At 42.3% G+C, this 22,303-nt stretch overlaps 1 protein-coding gene across 2 annotated transcripts in view; it reads left to right on the forward strand.

Moving 5' to 3' along the window:
- The window catches only part of PAN3 (poly(A) specific ribonuclease subunit PAN3), a 1,108,727-nt gene that overhangs the window by 124,542 nt on the left and 961,882 nt on the right, over positions 1–22,303 (forward strand). For both annotated transcript variants that reach the window (XM_078657124.1, XM_078657125.1), the window contains exon 2: positions 18,609–18,730. In XM_078657124.1, coding sequence (XP_078513250.1) covers positions 18,609–18,730 — 122 coding nt within the window. The remainder of the gene's footprint in view (positions 1–18,608; positions 18,731–22,303) is intronic.

The raw sequence follows: 22,303 nt of genomic DNA on the forward strand, positions 1-22,303 counted from the left end.
ATTATAGCTTTTATGACTAAACCTATGACATACATAATTTTAAAAAAAACATTTTTATTTAGCATTTTCAAGAAAAGAGCATGACACTACGCTTCCAGATGAAGCAGTGTGAAGAATGTAAAATAGAAAGCACATGTTATGCCCCTCCTCCGCCCAAGGCAATTATTATAATTGAATTACAATCTCGCTCAGAGTGTACATAGAAAATCACAGTTCTAAAACCCCAAAAGGAAAACTTAGTCAACCAGTTGGAAGGTCAGTTCCCAAAGAGCCCCTTTCAGTATCTGATGGGGACAATGTGGATTTTGGATGTCCTCAGAGTCTTGGACAATGTCATGTGGAGCCCTTCTGCCCTTTGAAGGTGGCATATGTAAGTAGTAAAGGGGCTCATATGACGTCAAACTTGGCCACTCAATCTCGTGTAATGCCAGTAAGTTTTTCCATGTTGTAAACGGACTAGATCTTTCCCCACCACATATTCATGGTGGGGGCAGTGGCTATTTCCACAGCTGGGCCACACACAGTTATGCTGCTAACAGCAAATGGGAAAACAGGCAGACTTTCGGGTCGTTGAAGGGAAGAGTCTGTCCGGCCCTGGATCCTCTAGGAGGATCATGAGTTGATCGAGCCTCTCCACCCAAAAAGTATGGATCAGTGGGCATGACCACCAATTATGCAAAAATTTGCTTTGTTCGCCACACGCGAAATGACATAATTTATGAGAACACTGTTTATTCTAGAGTCGCTTGTTACAGTTAATGTAGTGGGGCTAGCGAGTTGACAACTCTGTGTTTGAGGTGCATGAGCTATAATAATTTGAATGTAGTGTGGAAATTATACATTTAAAGAATAACAACTTTAGAATTTATAATATTTGAGTAATTTAAGTTTGGTTTGTATATAAAGGATAAATAAAGTTTTCCACACTATAGTTTTAGCCTTTTTTTTTCATTGAATATCTCCTTAACCATCACTTTTCCAACTTTCCCATGATGCATGGTATGTTCTACAGTAACTGCTTCCTGAAGAAAGCACCCCTGACTTGTATTACTCATCAAAAATATGCAGCACTCCAGATCATTTAGATACTTTGTATTGATTGCAGTTCACCAATAGTGCCCAACAAGCATGTAACGTGTTTCAGTCTTCACCTTGACCACATGTTACAGTGACTTCCGTGTCCATCTCTATAAATGCATTCTAGTTTCTATTTCCACATTTGGCCCTATCCTGGGTAATGTAGTTTCTCTTTTATGTAATTTCCCCTTGTTCCGAAAACCACAGTGAATCCAAAGTTGTCTCTTGCATTGCCCACTTTTGTCAACTAAATTAGCTCAGTATAGATCTTACAACCATACAAAATTCATTTTTATATGGGAAGAATACATGTTCAGCACAATCATGTCCTATGTACTCGGGGGGTGGGGGGGGGAGGTGGAGGGCTTCTGTGAGACAGCACGCTCAAACCTTTCTTAACCCCTTCGATGCTCATGACGGAACGGTTCCGTCATGAGCGACGGTTGAGCTGTGCTCATGACGGAACCGTTCCGTCACGACCACACCCGTTTCTTAGAACGCTCAGCACAGCGCGAAAATTTGCGCCGCGCTGAAGCGGTTAACAAATGGCATTGACTACCACATTATTCCTTACATTATATACAATTGTGGTGGTAATGATCAATTTCAAACTCATAAATGTATTCCTTCCAGTGGGCTATTAAGAAGAACAGTGACAAATTTCAGATTTCTTATCCACCCATGCAAATATGCCAGTTAACATTATTCAAGGATCCACCTACAATTAAAAATGTTAAATTATTTTTTTACGCTGGCCCCTGTATTAATCCCATCCTACTCTTCTGTATTGTCCTATTTCACAATTATTCAAGTCCCATATTTTCTTGTGGCAGCAAAATTCATTCACCTGCTGTAGTGAATTTTATTGTTCAATATTAAATCTATGTATTGTCATTAAATATTTAATTCATCATGAAGACACATACAGTTCAACATCCTGATAGTGACCTTTATATTCTTTATTTTAATCGTTGTGATCGTTTTTATAATATGTATTTTGGATATAAAATATCCTTAAAACGAGCACCAACAGCAATACACGTTGTAAAGGCTAAAAAACAAACATCAAGTAAACAACAGTGGATAGATACAGGTTTTCCACATTGCGTTATGCAACATCCTATTGTGAACAATCCATATAACATTAAACAGAACTTTAAAAGGGAAGGAGGTTGTAGTACCGTTGATTAGCAATGTTGGGCTTGTAAAACAATCTAATGTTCGACAAATAATTACGGGTTTTAAAAAGTGAGATGAGATAAAAATAGCAGCAATAGTTCAATAGCAGCAAATTATGATAAAATGCAGAAAGGTAAAAAGGAAACTTTTTTAGCAGCTTAAAAGTAATGCAATTTGATTTAGGCTGTTGCCAACAAGAGGGGTACATGCGTAAAATTGCGGTATGCAAGGCATATATAGGTTGTGAGGCTTATATTTAAAGCTGTGTTTTCTGGGCTTAAGGCTGCGATGATTGCCTGTCTGCAGCCTGTTCCACTCCGCTTTCAGTTTGCGTCTACGCTGTGACATGAGTGCTGGGCAGAGACAGACCACGTGCTCCAAAGTTTCAGCCGTCCTGCTGCACCCTCTGCACCATAAAACATCTGACGTACAACGCCAGCCTGGCAGATATTTTAAAAATTGCCAGTCACCAAATCTAATGGCCATAAAGCTAAGTTTTAGATGCAGGGAGTAGGTGCAGGACAGATAGGTTGCGGGAGCTAACCGCCCGTACGAATTCATAATTGCCCATGCGTGTCTGCGTTTGGCAAAGTGGTTTTTATCAATGATGAGGGAACTCATTCTGACACATTTCTTAATGGTGGTTTTAAATGCTGTCGTACTGGGGTTGGGGCCCCATAGGTCACCCGCGGACAGTTCTTGAATAGAATCCTTAAAAAGGCGACCATACGAGCCCCCTGGATTTTTCTCGGTAATGTATAACCAAACTAGTGACTCTAATGAGCCTGTGTCTGCTTGTCTAAGTTTGTGGCAAAGATTTAAATACGTACCGATGCTGGAGACTTCATAATTTAGTAGGCCCAATTCTAGCCTGATATGGGCAGCAGAGGCATTTTTGGGCAAATGGAGGACTTTTTTTTTTTTATAGATTTTAGTCACATGTTGGTTTAGGTTCAAGTTTAATTTACCCCTAAAAATCTCAATACTGTATGACGGTGTCGGACCAATTTTTGCTCTCATAACCTCTAATAAAGGTGATAAGCTTGGGCCAGACAGTTTTTTTGAGAGCTTGGAGAGGGTCACCTGTAGGGTCACAGCTTTGGCTGATATCTCCTTGCGCTGTTTAACAAAATTACCCCTTGAGTCAAAGTTGACCCCTAAATATTTATATGTACTTCCTACTGCAATACTCATGTTGTTGTACGACCATCCTCCCCCAACTTTACTTTTTCTTCCAAAGGTAACCACTTTTTTTTTTTTTTTAGGTTAACCTCTAGTTGATTCACGGTTATGTAATTGTATAGTTTAACCAGAAGCCTATGCAAACCTACACGTGTAAGACTGAAAAAAACTAAATCGTCGGCGTAGAGCAGGTTGCTTATGGGAACACCTCCCATCTTTGGTGGCTGACTATTAGTTTCTTTTAAGACTGTCGGCAAGTCTGCTATAAACAGGTTAAAGAGAAGTGGGGCCAGCACACAGCCCTGTTTGACACCCCTGGTTGTCATGATTTTCCGAGAGGGATGTGTGCCGGACCTCAACTTCACCTGAACCCATGTGCCTGAGCGTAACTGAATGATTGCCTCCAGAAGTTTTCGTGGGATCCCCATTTCTTTAACTTTTCCCATAAGGCTGCCCTGGGAACCCGGTCGAAGGCGGCTGTAAAGTCAGCAAAGCAACAAGAAACAGCCCTAGATGTGAGACAAACTTTGTGAACAATCATGGTCCCGGATTTGGCGGTGAAGCCTGTTTGGTTCATTGGAATCAAGTTGTTCTCATCCGCCCATGCTCTCAGCTCCTTCAAGAGAATGCCTGCATAGTGCTTAGCCTCAATATCTAAGAGAGCAATTAGTTTATAGTTGTTTGGTGATGAATGGGAACCTGATTTGTAAATTGGTTGGATTATTGCTCCACGCCAAGAGTCCGGTATGATTGAGGTTCTGAGGGAGTAGTTAAAAAGGTTGGTTAGATGACTCGACCAAAGTGCTATGTTTGATTTGATTTTGATTTGAATAAATTCTGTGGTAGGCCATTAGGACCCGGGGCTCCGTCCGATCTTGCTTTTAACAATACTTTAGTAACCATTTCATGAGAGGTCTGCAGATCGTCGGTACAGGGGTCCAAGCAACCAGTAGATCTACTCCGACTCTTGCTCTGGCTTGTTTGCGTCAGCATGGAGGCGCATGCGTCTGTAGGCACTGTTCCTTCTGGAGACCTAAACTGATCTGACAGAAAAGCGAACCAACTAGCTTCTTGAATGTTGGCTGACCCGGAGCTGGATTGGCTACAATTTTGACGGTTAGTTAAGGCCCAGAATTTTCTTGCATTGCGATTTTTACTCTCCCATATTAGTTTGCAGCAGAATTCGCTTTGCTGGAGTTGCTTTTCTTTTTGTATTGCCTGCCTAAACGATTTTTGAACGGTTTTATACACGTTAAGGAGCTTGTTGTTTCCTGGAAATTTCAGTAGAGACCGCAAGGCGCTGTTTCAGGATTTCTTCAGTGCCCTCGTCTCTCTTGAAATTGTGCGCTGGCGACTGGCAAAGTCCATCTGTAAATACTGTTTAGTTGGGAAGAGAGTTATAAGTTGAACGTAAAGCGTCTACCATGCAGCAACTAGAGAGATCCCTGGGTCGGAGCAATCTGAAATGAGAGCCAGGCTTGCCTCCTTAACAGAGGATCTTATGTCTTCTCTCCATCTTAGGCGTTTCAAGTTATCACAGTGCGTTCCTGTGCATGTTATTGGGGCAGATTTATGGAACTCTGGCTTTACATTGAGGATTACGGACTGAGGACAATGGTCGCTTTCGGTTCGCGGGTGAATACTAAAATTGCCCAGGTGTTTCAGCATGGCATTTTGAGTCGGAGTCATTTAAAAAAAATATATATATTTTTATTGCAGAAATTATTCACATATTTAAGCCGGTCATCAATTATATAAACATCATTTGTGATCGATGAAACAATAATATTCATAATACACAGCCATTTAGCCCACAACCCGGGGGTTGGGCGGCGTGAATTAGATATATAGTATGCGTGTGTATGTCACATAATCATGAACATGCCCAGCCCACAAAGAATAATCGTATCTGCTTTTCTTTTGCTCCCATTTACCCAACATACAAACCCCAACAACCCCTGGGAGCCAATACTTGAGCAAGCACCACCCGTCCCGAGTCTCCCGCTCCCGTGTCCTGTGTCCCTTGTAACAGTCCAAGACAACATAGCTCCACAGTTACAGTAATCAGCTTGATTTCAGGTGCATTCATCCTCCCAGCCAGTCCCTGGTAGCAGGGATCTCCTTACTCGGTGGTCAGCTCCCCCCACCCTCCTAGTCCCTCCCCCCTTACTTGAATGGTGGTGTGGGTGTTTATATAAGCACTCCATATTCGTAACGGTAATAACAATGGACTAACGTAATTACGCGTTATATGTAATAGTCACATGGACGTGGAGCTCACTCCCCTTCTTCCGTCAACTGTTGATCCTTCAAAGACTGGACCAGTGCTTCCCAGGAGCGAGCTGCTTCCAACGCTTTATCATTACCCGATCGGGTAGCCTGTCGGAGCCTCACTATGCTCTCGCAGCTGGCCCATTTACAGAGTTCCCTCCTCCAGCGCCCAAACGATGGCCCCACTGTTGCTTTCCAATGCCAGGTAATTTAACGTTTAGCCAGCAGGAGCCCTAAGTCGATAAATTTGCTGGTGACCTTGGTCTTGGCCGTATGCGGAAACCAGTGTAGCAGGCAGGTGGCCATGTCATAATCCAGTTGTCTGTCTGTGATGGTATTTAGGAGTTCCCCTACTTCCTCCCAGTAACCGCCCACACGCGGACAGAACCATAACATGTGGTCTAGCTCAGCACTTTCCTCCCTACATCGCGGGCTTGAGTCAGTCATCACCCCACTTTGCCGTAAAAGATTTTAAAGGGAGGGAGCCCACTCGAAATTGATGGAAAAGCTTCCTGTCACCAGGTTTCGTAATGATATCCCAATAGGTCTCCATCCTGTATTGATATTTCTGGTCTAGAAATAGACCAGTTAGGGAGCTACTATTCACTAGTGACAGGGACTGCTGGCAGACCATATCCCTATATAAAGTTTTAAAATCTTTTTTCGATGGAAACGGGCTCCCTTCTGGGACCTCCCACAAATGGCCGAGCTCCACATCAATTAGTGTGCTCTTAATCTGTTGCAACCATGCGATTTTTGAGGACGTATCTGCTTCTCTAATGTGCTTGAGAGCTTGGCATAGGGTGATAACCCGGGGGGGGGGGAGAGGGGGGGGGGATCCATAGTCTACGCCAATAGGCAAGAGGTCTAAAACCCGCAGCCTCCTCAAAAGGAATACATCCCAGATCTAAAAGTAGGGGTTTAAGAGGAGACGATTGAGGAAGACCAGTCAATGCTCTCAGAAACATATTCTGGGCTTGGACTAATGGTCCTAAATATTAGAATCCCCAGAGTTCCGCACCATAGATTATTAAAGCCCTAACTTTCCCTTGGTAAATAGTGAGTACCGGGCCAACTGGTTTGGTATAGGATAGCCACTGTTCTTTTAAAAGGGCCCCTGCTAGCTGAATATGCCTTAAGACTAATAACTCTACCTGTGGCTTCCAGTTCATCCTTTTGCCCATAGTAACGCCCAGGTACATGAAGGAATCAGTTTGCTCCAAAGACGCACCAATCATTTGTACTCTAGCTTTCACTGTTTTATGTTTATGCAGCACCATGAATTTTTTGTCTTGTCAACATTGACAACCAAATCATGATCGTTGCAAAATAAAGTTAATCTGTTGAGGGCTCGTTGCAGACCAGATTGTGTTTTAGACAAAATTAAAGTACCGTCCGCAAACGTTAAAATCGGAACCCTAGAACCAGCCAGAGTAGGGGCATCCATTGGATATTCAGTGTAATATGAGATAACATTATTTATGAACAATGAGAAAAAGGCAGGGGCCAAAACACACCTCTGTCGAACCCCCTTGTCCACAGAAAACCGATCAGTTACCTCACCCTGTTGACCCCACCTTACCAGGCATAGGTAGACTCATGAAGCTTAATAATAAATGATAACATCTCAGGGGGCATCCCAACTTCCTTCAATGTGTCCCACAACTTAAAGCGGGCACTAAGTCAAATGCAGATTAAAGATCTATAAATGCTGCATAGAGTCCCCCCAGCTAAAACCACTGTATTCCAATAAATCATCATGAATCTAAAAACAACTTGGCCAGTAGTGCTAACGTGGGAACGAAATCCTACTTGATAGGTGGATAGAATTTCATTATCATCAATCCACCTATTTATCCTACTAAGCACTAATCTAGCCACAATCTTTTGCAGAGTGCATATACGGCTTATAGGCCTATAATTAGTTGGGCTGGCACGGTCCCCTTTTTTATAAATGGGGATCATTTCTGCCCCGTGGTATGGGGGCACTTCTAGCCAAACCATTGGCTAAAATGAGAATATATTTAAGCCAGTTCTGCCTATCGGCTTTAAATATATTTGCCAGAATACAATCCGGGCCTGGGGCCCTACCTGCTGCGACACCGTCCAAAGCTCTCTCGATTTCCCCTAGTTTAAAGGTTAGGACTGAGTCAGAGATTACTCGAGGGTAATGTCTTGAACTATCTGTTAAAGATGAAAACTGAGTCTGATAGTGCGCGACCCAAGCTTCTGGTGGGACATTATTAACTGGTACCGGGCCAGCGTCACCACTATCCCATTTGATTATTTGCCAAAACCGACACCAGTTTTTCCCATTGCTTGCATATAGCAAGTCCTTCCATCTTTTCTCATCAAAGGTCTTTTTAGCCCTTAATTGGGTTTCCTTATATTCAGACCTAGCTTTCTTAACCTCTTGGGCTACTCCCGACCTAATGGCTTGAGAGAGGTGCCTAAAAGCTGTCCTACATACACCATCATACCATTTTGCAGATTTTTGAATAGGCTGCTTATAGAATCTTTTTTTATTTACTGTAAATAAAGCTTTCAGCTTTGCAAACAGGCCCTCATGGACCTTTGTATGGGCAGGGAGAGTGGCCTCCTTAATTTCAAAATGAGAGAGGGCTAAAAGAGTGTCTTCAAGAGTTGACTTTATCAGGACCATAGTGCATTCATCTTCTGAGACCAGTGCCCATTTTAATCTACGGCAGTCATGAGACATAATTACGTCTGCCGTTGGGGTTTCCATTTCTACCCTCGCTGATAGATGACCTTTTACCTCTAGTGTCAATATCAAGGGATGATGCAAGCAGGGACAGGCAGAAAAGGTACAGGCGCCTGTAATATTCACAAAGGCCTGTAAAAGAAAACAAAATTCTCCTTGCTATACGGAGCAGGGGATTTTGGGACATCTACCAGAGTTTCCTTGGGAACTGTCCCACCGCACAAGAATGTATGTCCCAAATAGTCTACGCTGAGCTAAAACATAAAACATTTAATAGCATTGAAGACCAAACTTTTTTTGATAAACAAGACTAAAGTTCCTGTTAGCGGGGCAAGATGGCGGACGCAGCAGCGTCCGAGTGAGCAGCTGGAGGTGGAGGCTCTCGCCAGGCTCGCTTCTACGCTTTGACGGAGCTTTTTCGAGTCACCTAAAAGCTGTATGCCTTATAACTGAAGCTGAAGTTATCGAACTCCCGAGATTTTCTCTTTCAAAAAAAAAAGCAGAGAAAAACAGAGATTTTTCTTACCGGAGACTGGGATGCGGTTTGACCTTTGGGGTTGCTACCGCAGGACGCTCCGGCTGGCGTGGCGGCGGTCACCGGCTCCATCGACGGTTCGCACACCTGGCGTTCTATTGAGGGCAGGTTCCCGGTCGGAGCTGAACCTGAGCTGTGTGAATTGGGGAGCAGGGGCTGAACGAGCGGAAAACTATTCGACGGAGCAGACATGGCTAAAATCTTACCGGCAGCCCGTTTGGAGTGGAGCTCCACGAACAAAGATGGCTCCGAAGAATCCTAACGCAGGAGCGGTCTCTAAACCTCAGAGACCGAAGACAAGGGCAGCTACAGCTACAGTGACCACGGTACAAGCTCCAACACAGCCTAACGGTGAGGTACCTGCTTTGAATTTGCTAAATGCTGTAACTGAGACTGTTTCTGCCGAACTATCGACAGACTGCACAACTAGTGTTCCCGATAACGCTGTAACATATTCAAATCAGTCAAATTTACTGAATTCTGGGACTTGTAGGACAGGCACTACGGGCACTACAGGTACCACACCAAAAATTCCAGGAATGTTTTCTAAAAAGAACTCCGCTCTTGTTAAGGGGCCAATACCTTTAGCTAAAAATTTGGAAATATTATCTGGTATACATCCTGACCATACTGTGGAGTCACAAACCGCAGGAACACTTGATATTAATGATCTGATTACTTCAGACCCCACTTTATCAAAACCCAGTCATTTCGACAGAAACATCACAGTTGTTGGGGCTACAGGTTCCTCAATTACAAATACAAAATGACATAATTAGTAGCGAATCTACTATATCTGCTATATCCACACTGGTAGAAACCCAATCTATTGGAGAAGACGAAGGATCTATCGATTCGGCTGGAAACTTTTATTCCATGAATGATTTGTCTCGTGCTCTGGACTCAGACTGTACTGATCTTGACAAAGATTGGAGCGATACAGCCTCTGCGCAGGATATAAGGAACCTCGCTGTTGATGAGGAAGAGGAAGTTTCCGATATTGAAGACTCGTTAAAAAGACTTGAGTGGGGGAGCGAGGGGAACTCGGTCATCACGATACAAGGCAGTAACCCCCATGTTACTCCACTGGCAAGCTCATCGGAACCTCTGTTTGAAGGGGCTGAGGGTCCAGAAACACCGGAAATTACACTAGCAATGCTATATCAGGTAATGCTCCAGCACAGGGAAGAAACGAGAGCTGAGAATCTCCGCACACAGGGTGCTGTGAGAAAATTACAAAATAATCTAAGGAAATTGGCTAAAACATCTACAGAAACGAATGTGAGAGTAACGGAGGCAGAAGGCTGGATCTCGATAATAGAAGACGATATGACTCAACAAAAGATCCAAATTCAGGCGATGGAAGGGCTGAAGGAAGAGAGAAACTGGAAATTGATTGATTTGGAGAATAGGTCGCGACGGAATAACCTTAGAATTTTGGGAATACCAGAGGGAATGGAGTCTAGCAATGTGAGGCAATTTGTTATCGAGCTCTTCTCAGAAGCCTTTCCTGAATTAACACAATGGAGATGGGAGACCGAACTTCAGAGAGCCCACAGATTCCCTTTTCAAAGGAATGTTCAGCAAAAATCAGATTCCAAACCTCGTGCTACTCTGGTTTCTCTAAACAACTTTTTAGCTAGGGAGGCTATCTATGATCTGGCTAGGCCTGACAGGAAACGCAAGGGCAAAGGAGTAGATTTTTTTGTACGTCCTGATTACTGTCATGCCACGGTCCAGCAGCGTTGGCAGTTTCGACAGCTTATCTCTCCATTCCAAGCAAAGGGAGCCCAAGCTTTTCTTCTTAACCCTGCCAAGTTAAAGGTTATTCATAGAGGGCGATCTTATTTCCTAGCTTCGGAAAAGGCAGCAAAGGAATTATTAGACTCATTTTGATTATTCTCCAATTCTTGACTATTGACTATCTTCTATTGTTTATTATGAACTTTGATAACACTTAAGTAACGAATGGCAGAATTTGTTAGGTCTTAAGGAGGGCGACTCGATTAGAGTTCCAACATTGCACTAGTTTTTGTTTGTCTTTTTCCAACTCTTATGGCTTTTAAGCAACCTATTAATCATCATTACGCTGTTTCTGATTTTTTTTTTTTTTTTGATGTAGGTTGTACTTGATATTTGATATCTGTAGAGACGAGCTTAGGCGGGTGCCACTCATAGCTTCTCATGACATCAACAGTAGGGACTAGAAAGTCCCTCTGCCTCATTTGGGTCGGGGGTTGAGGGAGGGTCGGCTGGGGTCATGCTGGGGGTGGGTGGGGAGGGAGAAGGGGGGTGCAAACAATGTCAAAAAAAGTGCTGGATTGCTTGATTTTTTTTTTCTTTGACAAAATTAAAGACATTTTGATGCATACTGATCACCTATGTACATTTAAATATGCTCTGTCTTGTCGTAGTTTCGGTGTAATTGGTGCAATATGTATATGGAAAGTGCTAATCACTTGCGAATTAAACTGATTAAATATGGGGAAATTACGAATATGTTCCTGGAATATCTGTGGACTAAACAATAAGAAAAAAAGGGGAATTGCTGCACAAATAATATTGACTATGAAGTTAGATATTCTTTGCATTCAGGAGTCACATATTACCTGGAATGATAGACAGATGTATAAAGACTTAGGGATGGTTTTATTAGCATGTACTCGTCAAGGAACAACTACAAAGGGGGTCGCAATTTTGATAAGAAAAGGCCTGGGTTGCCTTAAACGTAGTAAAGTGGATAAATATGGAAGATGGGTAATCGCTGAAATTGATATCAATAACAGATTATGGACATTATGGACATTATGCTCAATATACGCCCCGAACTCAGATGATCCAGTTTTGGTCGATTTTCTAAACACAGAGTTAGCTGGGTGGTCGCCATCTTTGATAATATGTGGTGATCTAAATCTTCATCTAGCAAATGGTTTTAATATACGCGGCAACTCATCGTATCAGGGTGTTAAGAAGAAACTGTATAGAGCAATTCGATCTTTGGCAATGGATTATGGCTTACATGATGTAGCCTATTCAAAAAATCCTTCTGCACCTGTGTTTGCTTTTTTTTCTTCTCCACATAAGGAATTTGTCCGCTTAGATTATTTTTTTACTGATTTCGCATTAATAAAAGATATTAAATTTGAACTATATCCACGTATAATCTCTGACCACAATCCTATTTTGATACAGATTAAAACTGACACGGTATCTACACCTCAAGTTAGAATGTGGACATTCGATAGGAAATTATTATTAGATCCCGCTTATTTGGAACACATGTCAAAATGGATAAAAGAATTTTTGGAATTCAATAGAGGATCAGCATCAACACAGATTGTGTGGGATGCTTTTAAAGCAGGGGTTCGGGGAGAATCATTATCTTATGTAATTAAAAACCAAAAAATTATACATCAGAAAATGTATGCAGATTATAGACAGGTTTCGAATCTGGAGAAGAAATTAATAGCAGCAATCTCACTTTCACAAGAAACAGGGGCTATAGAAACAAAATTAGCCATTAGTAAAGCACGTCTTTATGAGAGCTTTGCATCTAAATTGGCTAATCATATGGCAAATTATCGCTCACAAATATATGAAATGGGGGAGAACTCTGGTAGGATCCTAGTTAGAAAAATTAGACAGAAAGAGGTTTTCAATATTATAAATTCAATACAAGATGAAGCTGGCCAGGTACATAATACACCCGAGTCAATATTGGAGGTTTTTCGTAACTTCTACTCTAAGCTATACCAGTATGACACCTCTCCTTATTCTTCTGATCTTTTACTTAATTTTGGGGTTACAAATTTGTCTCCTTGCTTAACTAAGGAGCAAAGACAAGATCTCGAGGCAGATATTACATGGGAGGAAATCGAGAAAGCTTTGTTATCCTTAGCAATAGGCAAAGCCGTGGGACCTGACAGTATCCCATTAGAATTTTATAAAGTATTTAGAAATGTCTTAAAACAAGATATCTTGACTACTTTCTTAGAAGAAAAATTATTTGAACCTCCACTCGGTAAGGTTTTAATCTCATTCCGGTCATCTGGCCAGAATCGTTTAAATGCTGACCGCATTTGTTGTACTTTAAAACACTGATGTTTGCCTTTACTTGTGTATCTTTCAGCCCGATTGCGTGCTGAGCCATCACGTGAGCGTCCAAATTGTTTTTCTCGTCCCCTTACCTCACTCCGGGGGCCTCTACACTTCTACCCGTACCTCACTCACCTCGCTTTTTTGTAGTACGTCAACGATCACATTTTGTTCTCACTCAGGGTGCCTCCACTTTTCTACTCGTACCTCATTTACCTTCTTCCTGGCAATCTTGGTTTTGAAGCGCTTTCATGCCGCTAGCACAATCTGATTATTGATATTAGTTTAAACAGTCACTGGGAATTTGGTGTGCTTTTTAGCATACCACATATATATGTAACATGAACCATGTACCTTGAAGCAAATGCAGTTCGTTCTCTTTTTATTTTTTTCGTTTTTAGAGCTCCTTGAGAAAGGGCAACCTGCCCGAAATGCATTGGAGCGATCATGATTTGACCATACTTATGAAAACAATCAATTGATGTTGATGAATTGAATCTACATTATGAAAACTTAAAAACGTTATCATTAATACTGAAAATAAAGAAATTTTCGAAACTAATGGAGTCTTCTTATATATGAAGAACCAGAGGGAGTGCCCAAATACTGGGATGCTCACACATTCTGTGTGCACACGTTTTTGAGAATCTACTTTCTTAGAAGCACAGAGAGGTGTACCGCTGTCTTCCTTGGGCCAGTCTACAATTATGACATTTCTCAAAAAAGATAAAAAATCCATTAAACCCGGCATCGTATAGACCTATCTCATTAATCAATGCTGATAGCAAAATATACTCAAAGGTATTAGCTTCTCGGTTATCACAAATTATCTCGACAATAGTTTCTCGATGGCAGCATGGCTTTATTCCAAATAGAGACACTTCAGATCGTATTCGGAGAGTCATCGCTTTAATGGACTGGGCAGAGGCTACTAAGACATCCATCGGGATCACCCTATTGGATGCTGAGAAGGCATTCGATAGGGTGACCTGGTCATATTTATGGGACTTATTATATTTAAAGGGATTTGGTCCAAGCATAATAATAGCATTGAAAACGCTCTATCTAAGTCCAATATCCTGTGTTAAATTAGGAGCTATTAAGTCTGCTTCATTTCCTATTCAGAGAGGCACCCGACAAGGATGCCCCTCCTCTCCACTTCTCTTCGCTATTTATATAGATATTTTTTTGAATGTGTTAAATAGAGAAGAAGAGATAATTCCAGTAAAGGTCGCAGGTGTAACATATAGAGCATTAGCATATGCGGATGACGTGGTGGTGGTCACGACAAATTTAGAAAAAGCTCTCCCTAAGATTGAGGAACTAGCAACAACTTTTGGAATTTTTTCAGGTTATAAATTGAATTTACTTAAAACACAAACACTATTTGTAGGTGAAAATCCTCCTCCTCGAATTAATTTAGTTTCAGAAGCTTTATATTTAGGAATAAATTTAACAACCCCAGTTTCTAACATACCAAAGCTAAATTATACTCCAATTCTGGAAAAAGCTAGTTCTACCCTTGAACATATAGGCCCTTTACATTTATCTTTATACGGTAGAAATAATGTTTTAAAAATGTTAATCCTCCCCAAATTTCTATACCTATTTAGAACAATACCGCTGGAGTTCCCATTAGATTTTTTTAAACAAGTGGAAAGGATGGTGACTAGATTTTTATGGGGCTACAGAGGTAACCGGAGAGCTTACAAAAAAATGATCGTCCCAAAACTTAGTGGAGGGTGGGGTGTCCCACATTTTCTGTTTTATTATCTTGCTGCAGTATTGCAATTTATAGCTCCTTTAATAGTAGGTGTTAAAGCCCCAATATCTCTAGCACATACACCATCTATCTATGAATTTGCTTTAGGTACAGAAGCCCGTGGCCATTTGCTAAGCATTATAGAACCAAGCTACTATAAAAAAACAAAATTCAAGGTGATAGTCGCAGCATATAGGGCATGGAAAATGATTAAGAAAATTATGAAGATCCCAAATTTAGTAAGATATACTCCTTTAATTTCACCATACTTCTTTCCTCCAATCTTTAGAGATTCTATTATGAGAAAATGGGGGAACAAAGGGATTACTTATTTCGGAGATTTGTGGAATGATAATTGCATAATTACATTCCCTGAACTTCAAACACGATTTAATATATCAGTACAGGGCTACTTTAAATACCTTCAGATATATAGTTTTTTAAGCTCTATCACATCCTTTGAACAACAGGGCTTAAAAAAAATCGGAGTGATAGATAGTCTCTATGTAAAAAAAAGATTGTTTTTTTTTCTATAATGAACTTATCACAACGCTCCCAGATGATTTAACCGTTATCCAACAGAAATGGTCAGAAAAATTAGGGGTGGATACTGTACTGATAGAGAAATCAATAGAGCTTGCAAACTCCATTCTTTTATCCGGACGTTCACGTACACAGCATTATATGGTTCTGTTTGATCTCTATTATACACCGGCTAGAGTTATGAAATGGGGAGCAAACACAGGCATATGTTGTAATAGATGTACCTTGAGAGGAGCAGACGTAATACATATGTTTTACAGCTGCCCTAAATTGGCTAAAATACTTAATCAAATTCAGAGTTTTCTCTCAAATATATTGGGCATACCAATTATATTAACATCGGAATGGGTTATAACTGGGGTTTCGTCTGCTCCGCTCAAGGATGAATATCAATCTCTGATTTTTATCATGATGTCTGTTCCAAGCATGTATCACCCAAGAATGGATCAGTTCTGAATCACCGTCTTTTTCTATTTGGAGAGCTCGGTTACTAGCGAAATTTAACCTTGAATCCGCAATCTATGAAACTAAAGGACGGAAAAAAAAACAAAGGGGAAAGAAAATTTGGTTGCCTCTACAGTCTTGGATTCAAGAAGAAACAAGAATTTAGTATGGATTCAGCCGTCTTTAACTATGTTTAAAAGGGGAGGCTATGTTTGGTTTTGCACATATGGAAGATGTATGCATTATGCACTGTGAAGAAAAAAATGTATGTAATTTTTTAATTTTTTTTTCTTGACTTGTTTGCAATAAAAATAAAACTTATAAAAAAAAAAAAGACCAAACTTTTTTTGATAAACAAGACTAAAGTTCCTGCAAACCAAGTAAATGGGAATCAGTGTCATCAGTGTGCACTAAGATATTATTTTGAAAGAGTTCTATTTTATGTATTCCAAAGTAAAATAAATTCTCTCTAAATGGCACATTTCAGGAAAAATACTGAGTGAAGCACTCTTATATATCACAGTATTGTAAACCCAAGTTCCTTTTTGGTTTACAACGTGCCCCCCCCTTTTTTTTAAATGAGGGCTTAATGTTTTCTGTTTAAAGTGCCTTCACATGTGTAGCAGCAAATAGCTTTTGACATCGCAGAAATGACATCAGTAATAAGCCTTTGTAGCGTATCATTCAACATTTAGTTAGGAAAACGTTTGGAAATGTAATCAGCTAATACATTTCTGAAAATAGACAGATTTTACTTTCAAACATAAGCTTTTCATTTTGGGTGAAAATACATGATCCCATAACATTTTTCTTCTGGGACAAACATCACAATGTTTACCTTGGAAAACCATTAATTAATTTAATCGACAAACTTAAGCTAGTCAATTTTATCATATACCCTCATGTAAAATTACCTTAAACGGACAGACTCTGCTTTACATGTCCATGCTTACCAACAAATGCCAGAGATTGTCCTTGTATACCAAGGATGGCCATCATTATGTCAGTGGATAAATCCATAATGTCGAGGATATCTACAATATGTGTGTGACTGCCACAAGAATGCTTGGACACCCATTTTGCAAGGTCTAGTTAACAAATTGTACCAGGTGCCCAGACAATGTCAAGAATGGTAAATAATGGCCTTCATTGTGTTTAGGTGTTAACCGTTCGTCAAGAAATGCCAGGATTAAGATGCAGGTTGCCAAAACATGCCAAAAATAGCTTTCATCTTACCAGGGCTGTACATCATAATGTCTGGGATGTCCACAACAAGTTAAGGATCGCTTTGTGCAATGCCAGTTATGGTAACAATTATGTAATGGTGACCACATTGGGTCAAGGTTGCTCAAAGTAGATAAAGGATGACCCATTATGAATTAAGTCCTGAATTAAGAAATGTAGGTCCAACAGTCTTAGAAGTATCTCCATTAAATCAAAAGCAGCATGTCAAGGATGGCCACCAATGTGCCATAGATGACTCCTATAGAGAAGAACTCTGTGAGATTTTTACAGGCTTGTTATTGTGAGATTACTGGGGTTTGAGTCCGAATTGGTAGTCATGGACGCAGGTTTGCTGCCTTTTGTCTTCCAGTCTTAAAATGAGAAAGTATGTCAAGAGCTTACCATGCTACCAGCTGATTGCTGTCAAAGGTATGGCAGAAGGCTCCAAAAAGCAGTTACTCTGAGCCATGTCCATGCACATTGTCTACAAGTCATGCCAAAATATGTGATTATATTCCCAGAATTCTAGCGGACAAAAAAAATCACGTACATAGGTGGCTAATAATTCCGAATGTTGTATGCTAGTACATCCTGATCAGAGAAATTTTATTTTATTCAGGAACTTTTTCTTTGTTCTGGTTTCTTCCTCTCTGTTATATTTTAGAGCATTGATGTCTGGTGTTAGTTCGTAAGGTTAGGTTCCATTAATTGAAATATGACCCATGTGGTTGTCTTGAAAACCTAGCATCGATTTGTCTTCTGAGGACATATATTTAGTACGCCTATTTCATTGCATTGTTTTTTGGGGTAAATATTTGGAAAAGGGCTATCAAATGAAAAATAGATGTTAAAGGAACCTGGAACCTTATGGAATTAATAGTACAATATAGTTCAGGGTACCACGGCCTACCTATAATGGTCTTCAGTGTGAAGCCTTTTTTGGCTTGGTGTATTATTCTGACATCAAATTCTGTTCCTATCATATTCTAAAGTCGGGCCTGGATAATGGTTCATTGACCACAGCTTGTGTCTTGCTCATGCCCCCTCTATTCGGTGTCTTACTTGTTATGCATGATGAGCATGTGCTGGTCAGTGGTTTTGACACCCCCCCCCCTCCAATACCTGTACTGAGTATTTTTTTTAAACATTTCTTTTTTAACTTAAATGTGCATTTTTATACAATCCACTTATTTTGTATTCAGTTTGTGCAAATTACAATACAATAATATAACAAATGAGTTAGGGTATTATCTTAGTCTGTGCCTTCCTATACAAATTAGTAGTCCTATTGAGGTAAAACCGTGCCAATGTGAGGGAAATGAAGTGTTGTCAACCAAATCATTCCTGCTACTGGGCTTGATTATTTTATATGTAATAGGTAATACTTAAAATTTGAAGCTTTTGTATGGTTCATGTGTGCATCTACTTTATGTAATCAAATATTTTGTTTTATCTTCATGTGCAATTATTGTACGATAAATAATGTGTATATATAGGTATAAGCTTATACCATTATTTTGTTTGTGAGCCGTTCAATAGAATTGTAAATATTGTGAATCAAATTTGTCTTTCAGTTGCTGGGATGGATGGTAGTACTTTATCTGATGCTAGTCTCACGGATTCCTACTTTAGCACAAGCTTTATTGGAGTCAATGGATTTGGAAGCCCGGCAGAAGCAAAGTATCCCATGATGCAGGTAAGGAGATTTTATATTCGTTATATTTCTTACAATACACATGCCAAGAATTACATTTTTCGAAGGCAAAGTACGTGTAGGTGCAAATACAGACTTGGTAGTCTGTGGCGAACCATGTGGACAGCAGCAACAAGGGTAAACATTTTTCACAAGTGCACTAGTCCAGGTGTGCACCAAAGGACTTACACTTGGATAGTCTGCGTGGACAGCATCGTTCTGAACTGAAAAGATTTCACAATTCTCATAGTCTTGAAATTTGTTAGAACGGGCTGACAGCACTGATAATGTAGCTTTGGGAGACATTGAGCTGGCATAAGTGTCAGGGTGACCCACGTCTTTAGGAAGTTAGTCTTTACTCAGAGTGGGGAGGTGTCTTGTTTATAGGACTTCAATAAATCGAGTGGAGTAGTGGAAGGGATGTGAGCAGGTGTAGATTGGGAGGTGTGTTTTAAAAACAGTGAATGCAGGAAGCAAGTCTGTTTCAGATTTTGAGGGTTTGCATAGACCAATGTTTGTAACCTTTAAGTGAGGTGTGGAAAAGTAGCTGTAAGCGGTCTCAGTGATACCTTTCTCACTGCAATTCCAGCATTATGGTCCTTAAACTTTAGTTTCCGTGAGCCGCTCACTGTCTGAACTCTTTTGTGCCCTTTATTGTCACATGTCTGCCTCCATAGCCCGTGGTGCACCGTGAACCACTTTCACCTGTGGTTGCTGTGTGCCCCTCTTATGCGCTTTTTTTTTTTTAACAACTCTTTTTATTGAGAGATCGCACAGAAGACACAGCACTCTGTACCCCGGAGGAACTGCAACAGGCATATCATAGCATAATCAGCGATCCATACAACTTTATGTAACATAACCCCGGGCCCCCCACCCATCAGCCCCCCCAGTCCCCCACCCTTAACCCAGACCCCCCCCAACCTCCCCCCAGCACAATGTCTCTTTATTCATGTGGAAAGAATTGCATACATATAACGGTGTGTATCAGGTCGCCCCCATGTCCCCCTCACATCTGCCCCTCTTCGTCTCTTAACAATGCTGGCGGTTCCAGCCAGAGTCCCCAGTAATCTGCCCATCTTTTCCATATTTTGTAGTGCTTCCTGGAACAGCCCCTGGCCTCAAATACTGGCCGCTCCAGCCCCATACAAAAGTTGAGGCCCTTTTTCCACATCAAAACCGTGGGCGCCTGGGGATCTTTCCATGCCTGAGCCACATCCCTCTTTGCAATTGTAAGACCCAGCAAAAGTAAATGTCGTTTATATATACTACCACCAACTCCTTCGAGGACGTGAAGGAGCCCTAGTTTGGGGGTTCGAGGGAGGTCCCAGCCCAGCACCTCCGACAAGCAGTTCCACACCCCGGTCCAGAATCTTGTCAAATTACCACATCCCCACACCGTATGTAGGAATGTGCCCACTTCATGCCCACACCTCAAGCACGCTGGGAACTCGACCAGCCCGCCACAGTCTCTCTCTAGTGTAATAAGCCCTGTGCAGGTACTTGAACTGGATGTATCTCAGGCGCATTGCAATAGCCGCTCCTCTAGGGGCTTCAAGGGCCTCTCGCCAATCTTCCTCCTCTAGCTCCCCCACATCCCTTACTCAGGAGTCTCGCAGAGTATGTAGAGAGGATGAGCAATGTGTGACCAGTGTTTGGTAGATACGGGATATTTTCTTCTCCTCCAGGTCTCCCATGAACACCTTCGCCTCTATTGGACTAAACTCGGGTAAGGAGTCCAGTCCCTCCAATGTGGGTGCAAGGGCATGGCGAAATTGTAGGTACTTAAAAAACTGTGTTCAGGGCATACAAAATTCTTCACTGAGCTCTTGAAAGGATTTAAGCGACGTGCCCTTTAGAACGTGTCCTAGTTTAGAGATTCCTATGGAATCCCAGCCTCGGAAGCCCCGCAACGACGCCAGCGCCGCCAGCCGCCCATTATGCCAGAGCGGGGTCTCTGCCGTAAGCCTACCCCACCATCCCATACGACGCAACGACTGTCGCCAGATCTGAAAGACCACTTGGGTAGCCCTGGGCAGCCCCTTTCTCAACGGCGCCGAGTATAAGATAGTGTGTAAAGTCTCGGGATCCATTAGGTATCTCTCAAGGGCATAGGCTGGGTCTCCCCTGTCCCCATACCACCATTCATTTAGGACCAGGAGATGGGACGTCTGTTAGTAGGATTGAATGTCTGATGTTGCCCCAGAGCCGAGTTCACTTGCCTGAACCACTGCCGCAAAATCGGGTACGGGTGGTTCTGTAGCTGATACAGAAGGCGCGGAAGGGCAACCATCTTAAAGATAGCCGACCTACCGTAAAAGTTGAGGGGCATACGCGACCAGGACTTCATCTCTACCTGTACTCGGTCCCAGACAGGTACTATGTTGCGTTCCCACGCTATAACCGCCAAGAACACCCCCAAATACTTGAGGCCTCCAGTCGCTACCTGTAGGGCCGATGCCCACGAACCAATCCCCACGCGATCACCGAGCACCCAAAGAGTAGATTTACGCGGGTTCAAGTACAATCCCGACACCTCACCAAAGATTCTCATATGGGCCCGATCTATTCAAATCTGTGAGGAAAAATAGGACGTCATCCGCGTATAACGCGATCCTGTCCGATGGTCCCCCTCCCACTCAAAGCCCCGCAGCTGCGCGTCTATCCGGACCCACGCTGCCAGTGGCTCCATAGCTAGAGCGAATAGGTACGGCGAGAGGGGGCATCCCTGTCTGGTGCCTCGCCCTATAGGGAAGGCCACAGACGTGGCCCCCGCTACTCTCACCGAGGCCGTCAAATCAGTATACAACAGCTTCAGATACGACATAAAATGCGGCCCAAAGTTAAGATGTGGGAGGAGTGCAAAGAGGTAAACCCAACTCAGGGAATCAAAGGCCCTGTCAATGTCCGCTAGCAGCAGCGCCGCTTGGGCTCCAGTTCTACCGATCGCCTCCACTGCTACATGAGCGCGTCTGATATTATGTCTCGTCGCCCTGCGGACTTGTCTGGGTGGATCAGGTCCGTAATGTATGGGAGGAGCCGGTTTGCAAGAGCCTTGGCCAGTATTTTGGCCTCAGTGTTCAGAAGAGAGATCGGTCGATACGACTCGTGCCTATCCGGGGGTCGTCCGGGTTTGCAAAACACTACGATTTCAGCGTGCCTCAGGTCCGCCGGCAAGAGCCCTTGTTCTCTCGCCACTTCCAGGGCTTCCTTATAGTGGGACCCTAACTTGAGATGGTATTTCTTAAAGAACTCGCTCGGAAACCCATTGGGCCCAGGGGCCTTGCCTGTATTGAGCTCCCCCAGGGCCGTGCCCAGTTCTTAGGCCGACAACGGAAGCTCAAGCCGCTCTCGTACGTTGTCCGGGAGCGTGCGGGGTGGGAGGGCTGCGATAAAGCCATCAATGTCCGGCGCAGAAAGATACTCCGATGGAGCATACTGGGCCGCGTAGTACCGGGCGAAGCTATCTGCCTGCACCGTCGGAGCCGAAATCGATGCCCCAGTATCATCTCTGTGCCTGAAACGTGTGTTGGCAGAGCCTATGTAGCATTGTACTAGATTTATCGCCCCACTGAT

This window comes from Lissotriton helveticus, chromosome 8 (genome assembly GCF_964261635.1).
Source record: "Lissotriton helveticus chromosome 8, aLisHel1.1, whole genome shotgun sequence".
Lineage (NCBI taxonomy): Eukaryota > Metazoa > Chordata > Amphibia > Caudata > Salamandridae > Lissotriton > Lissotriton helveticus.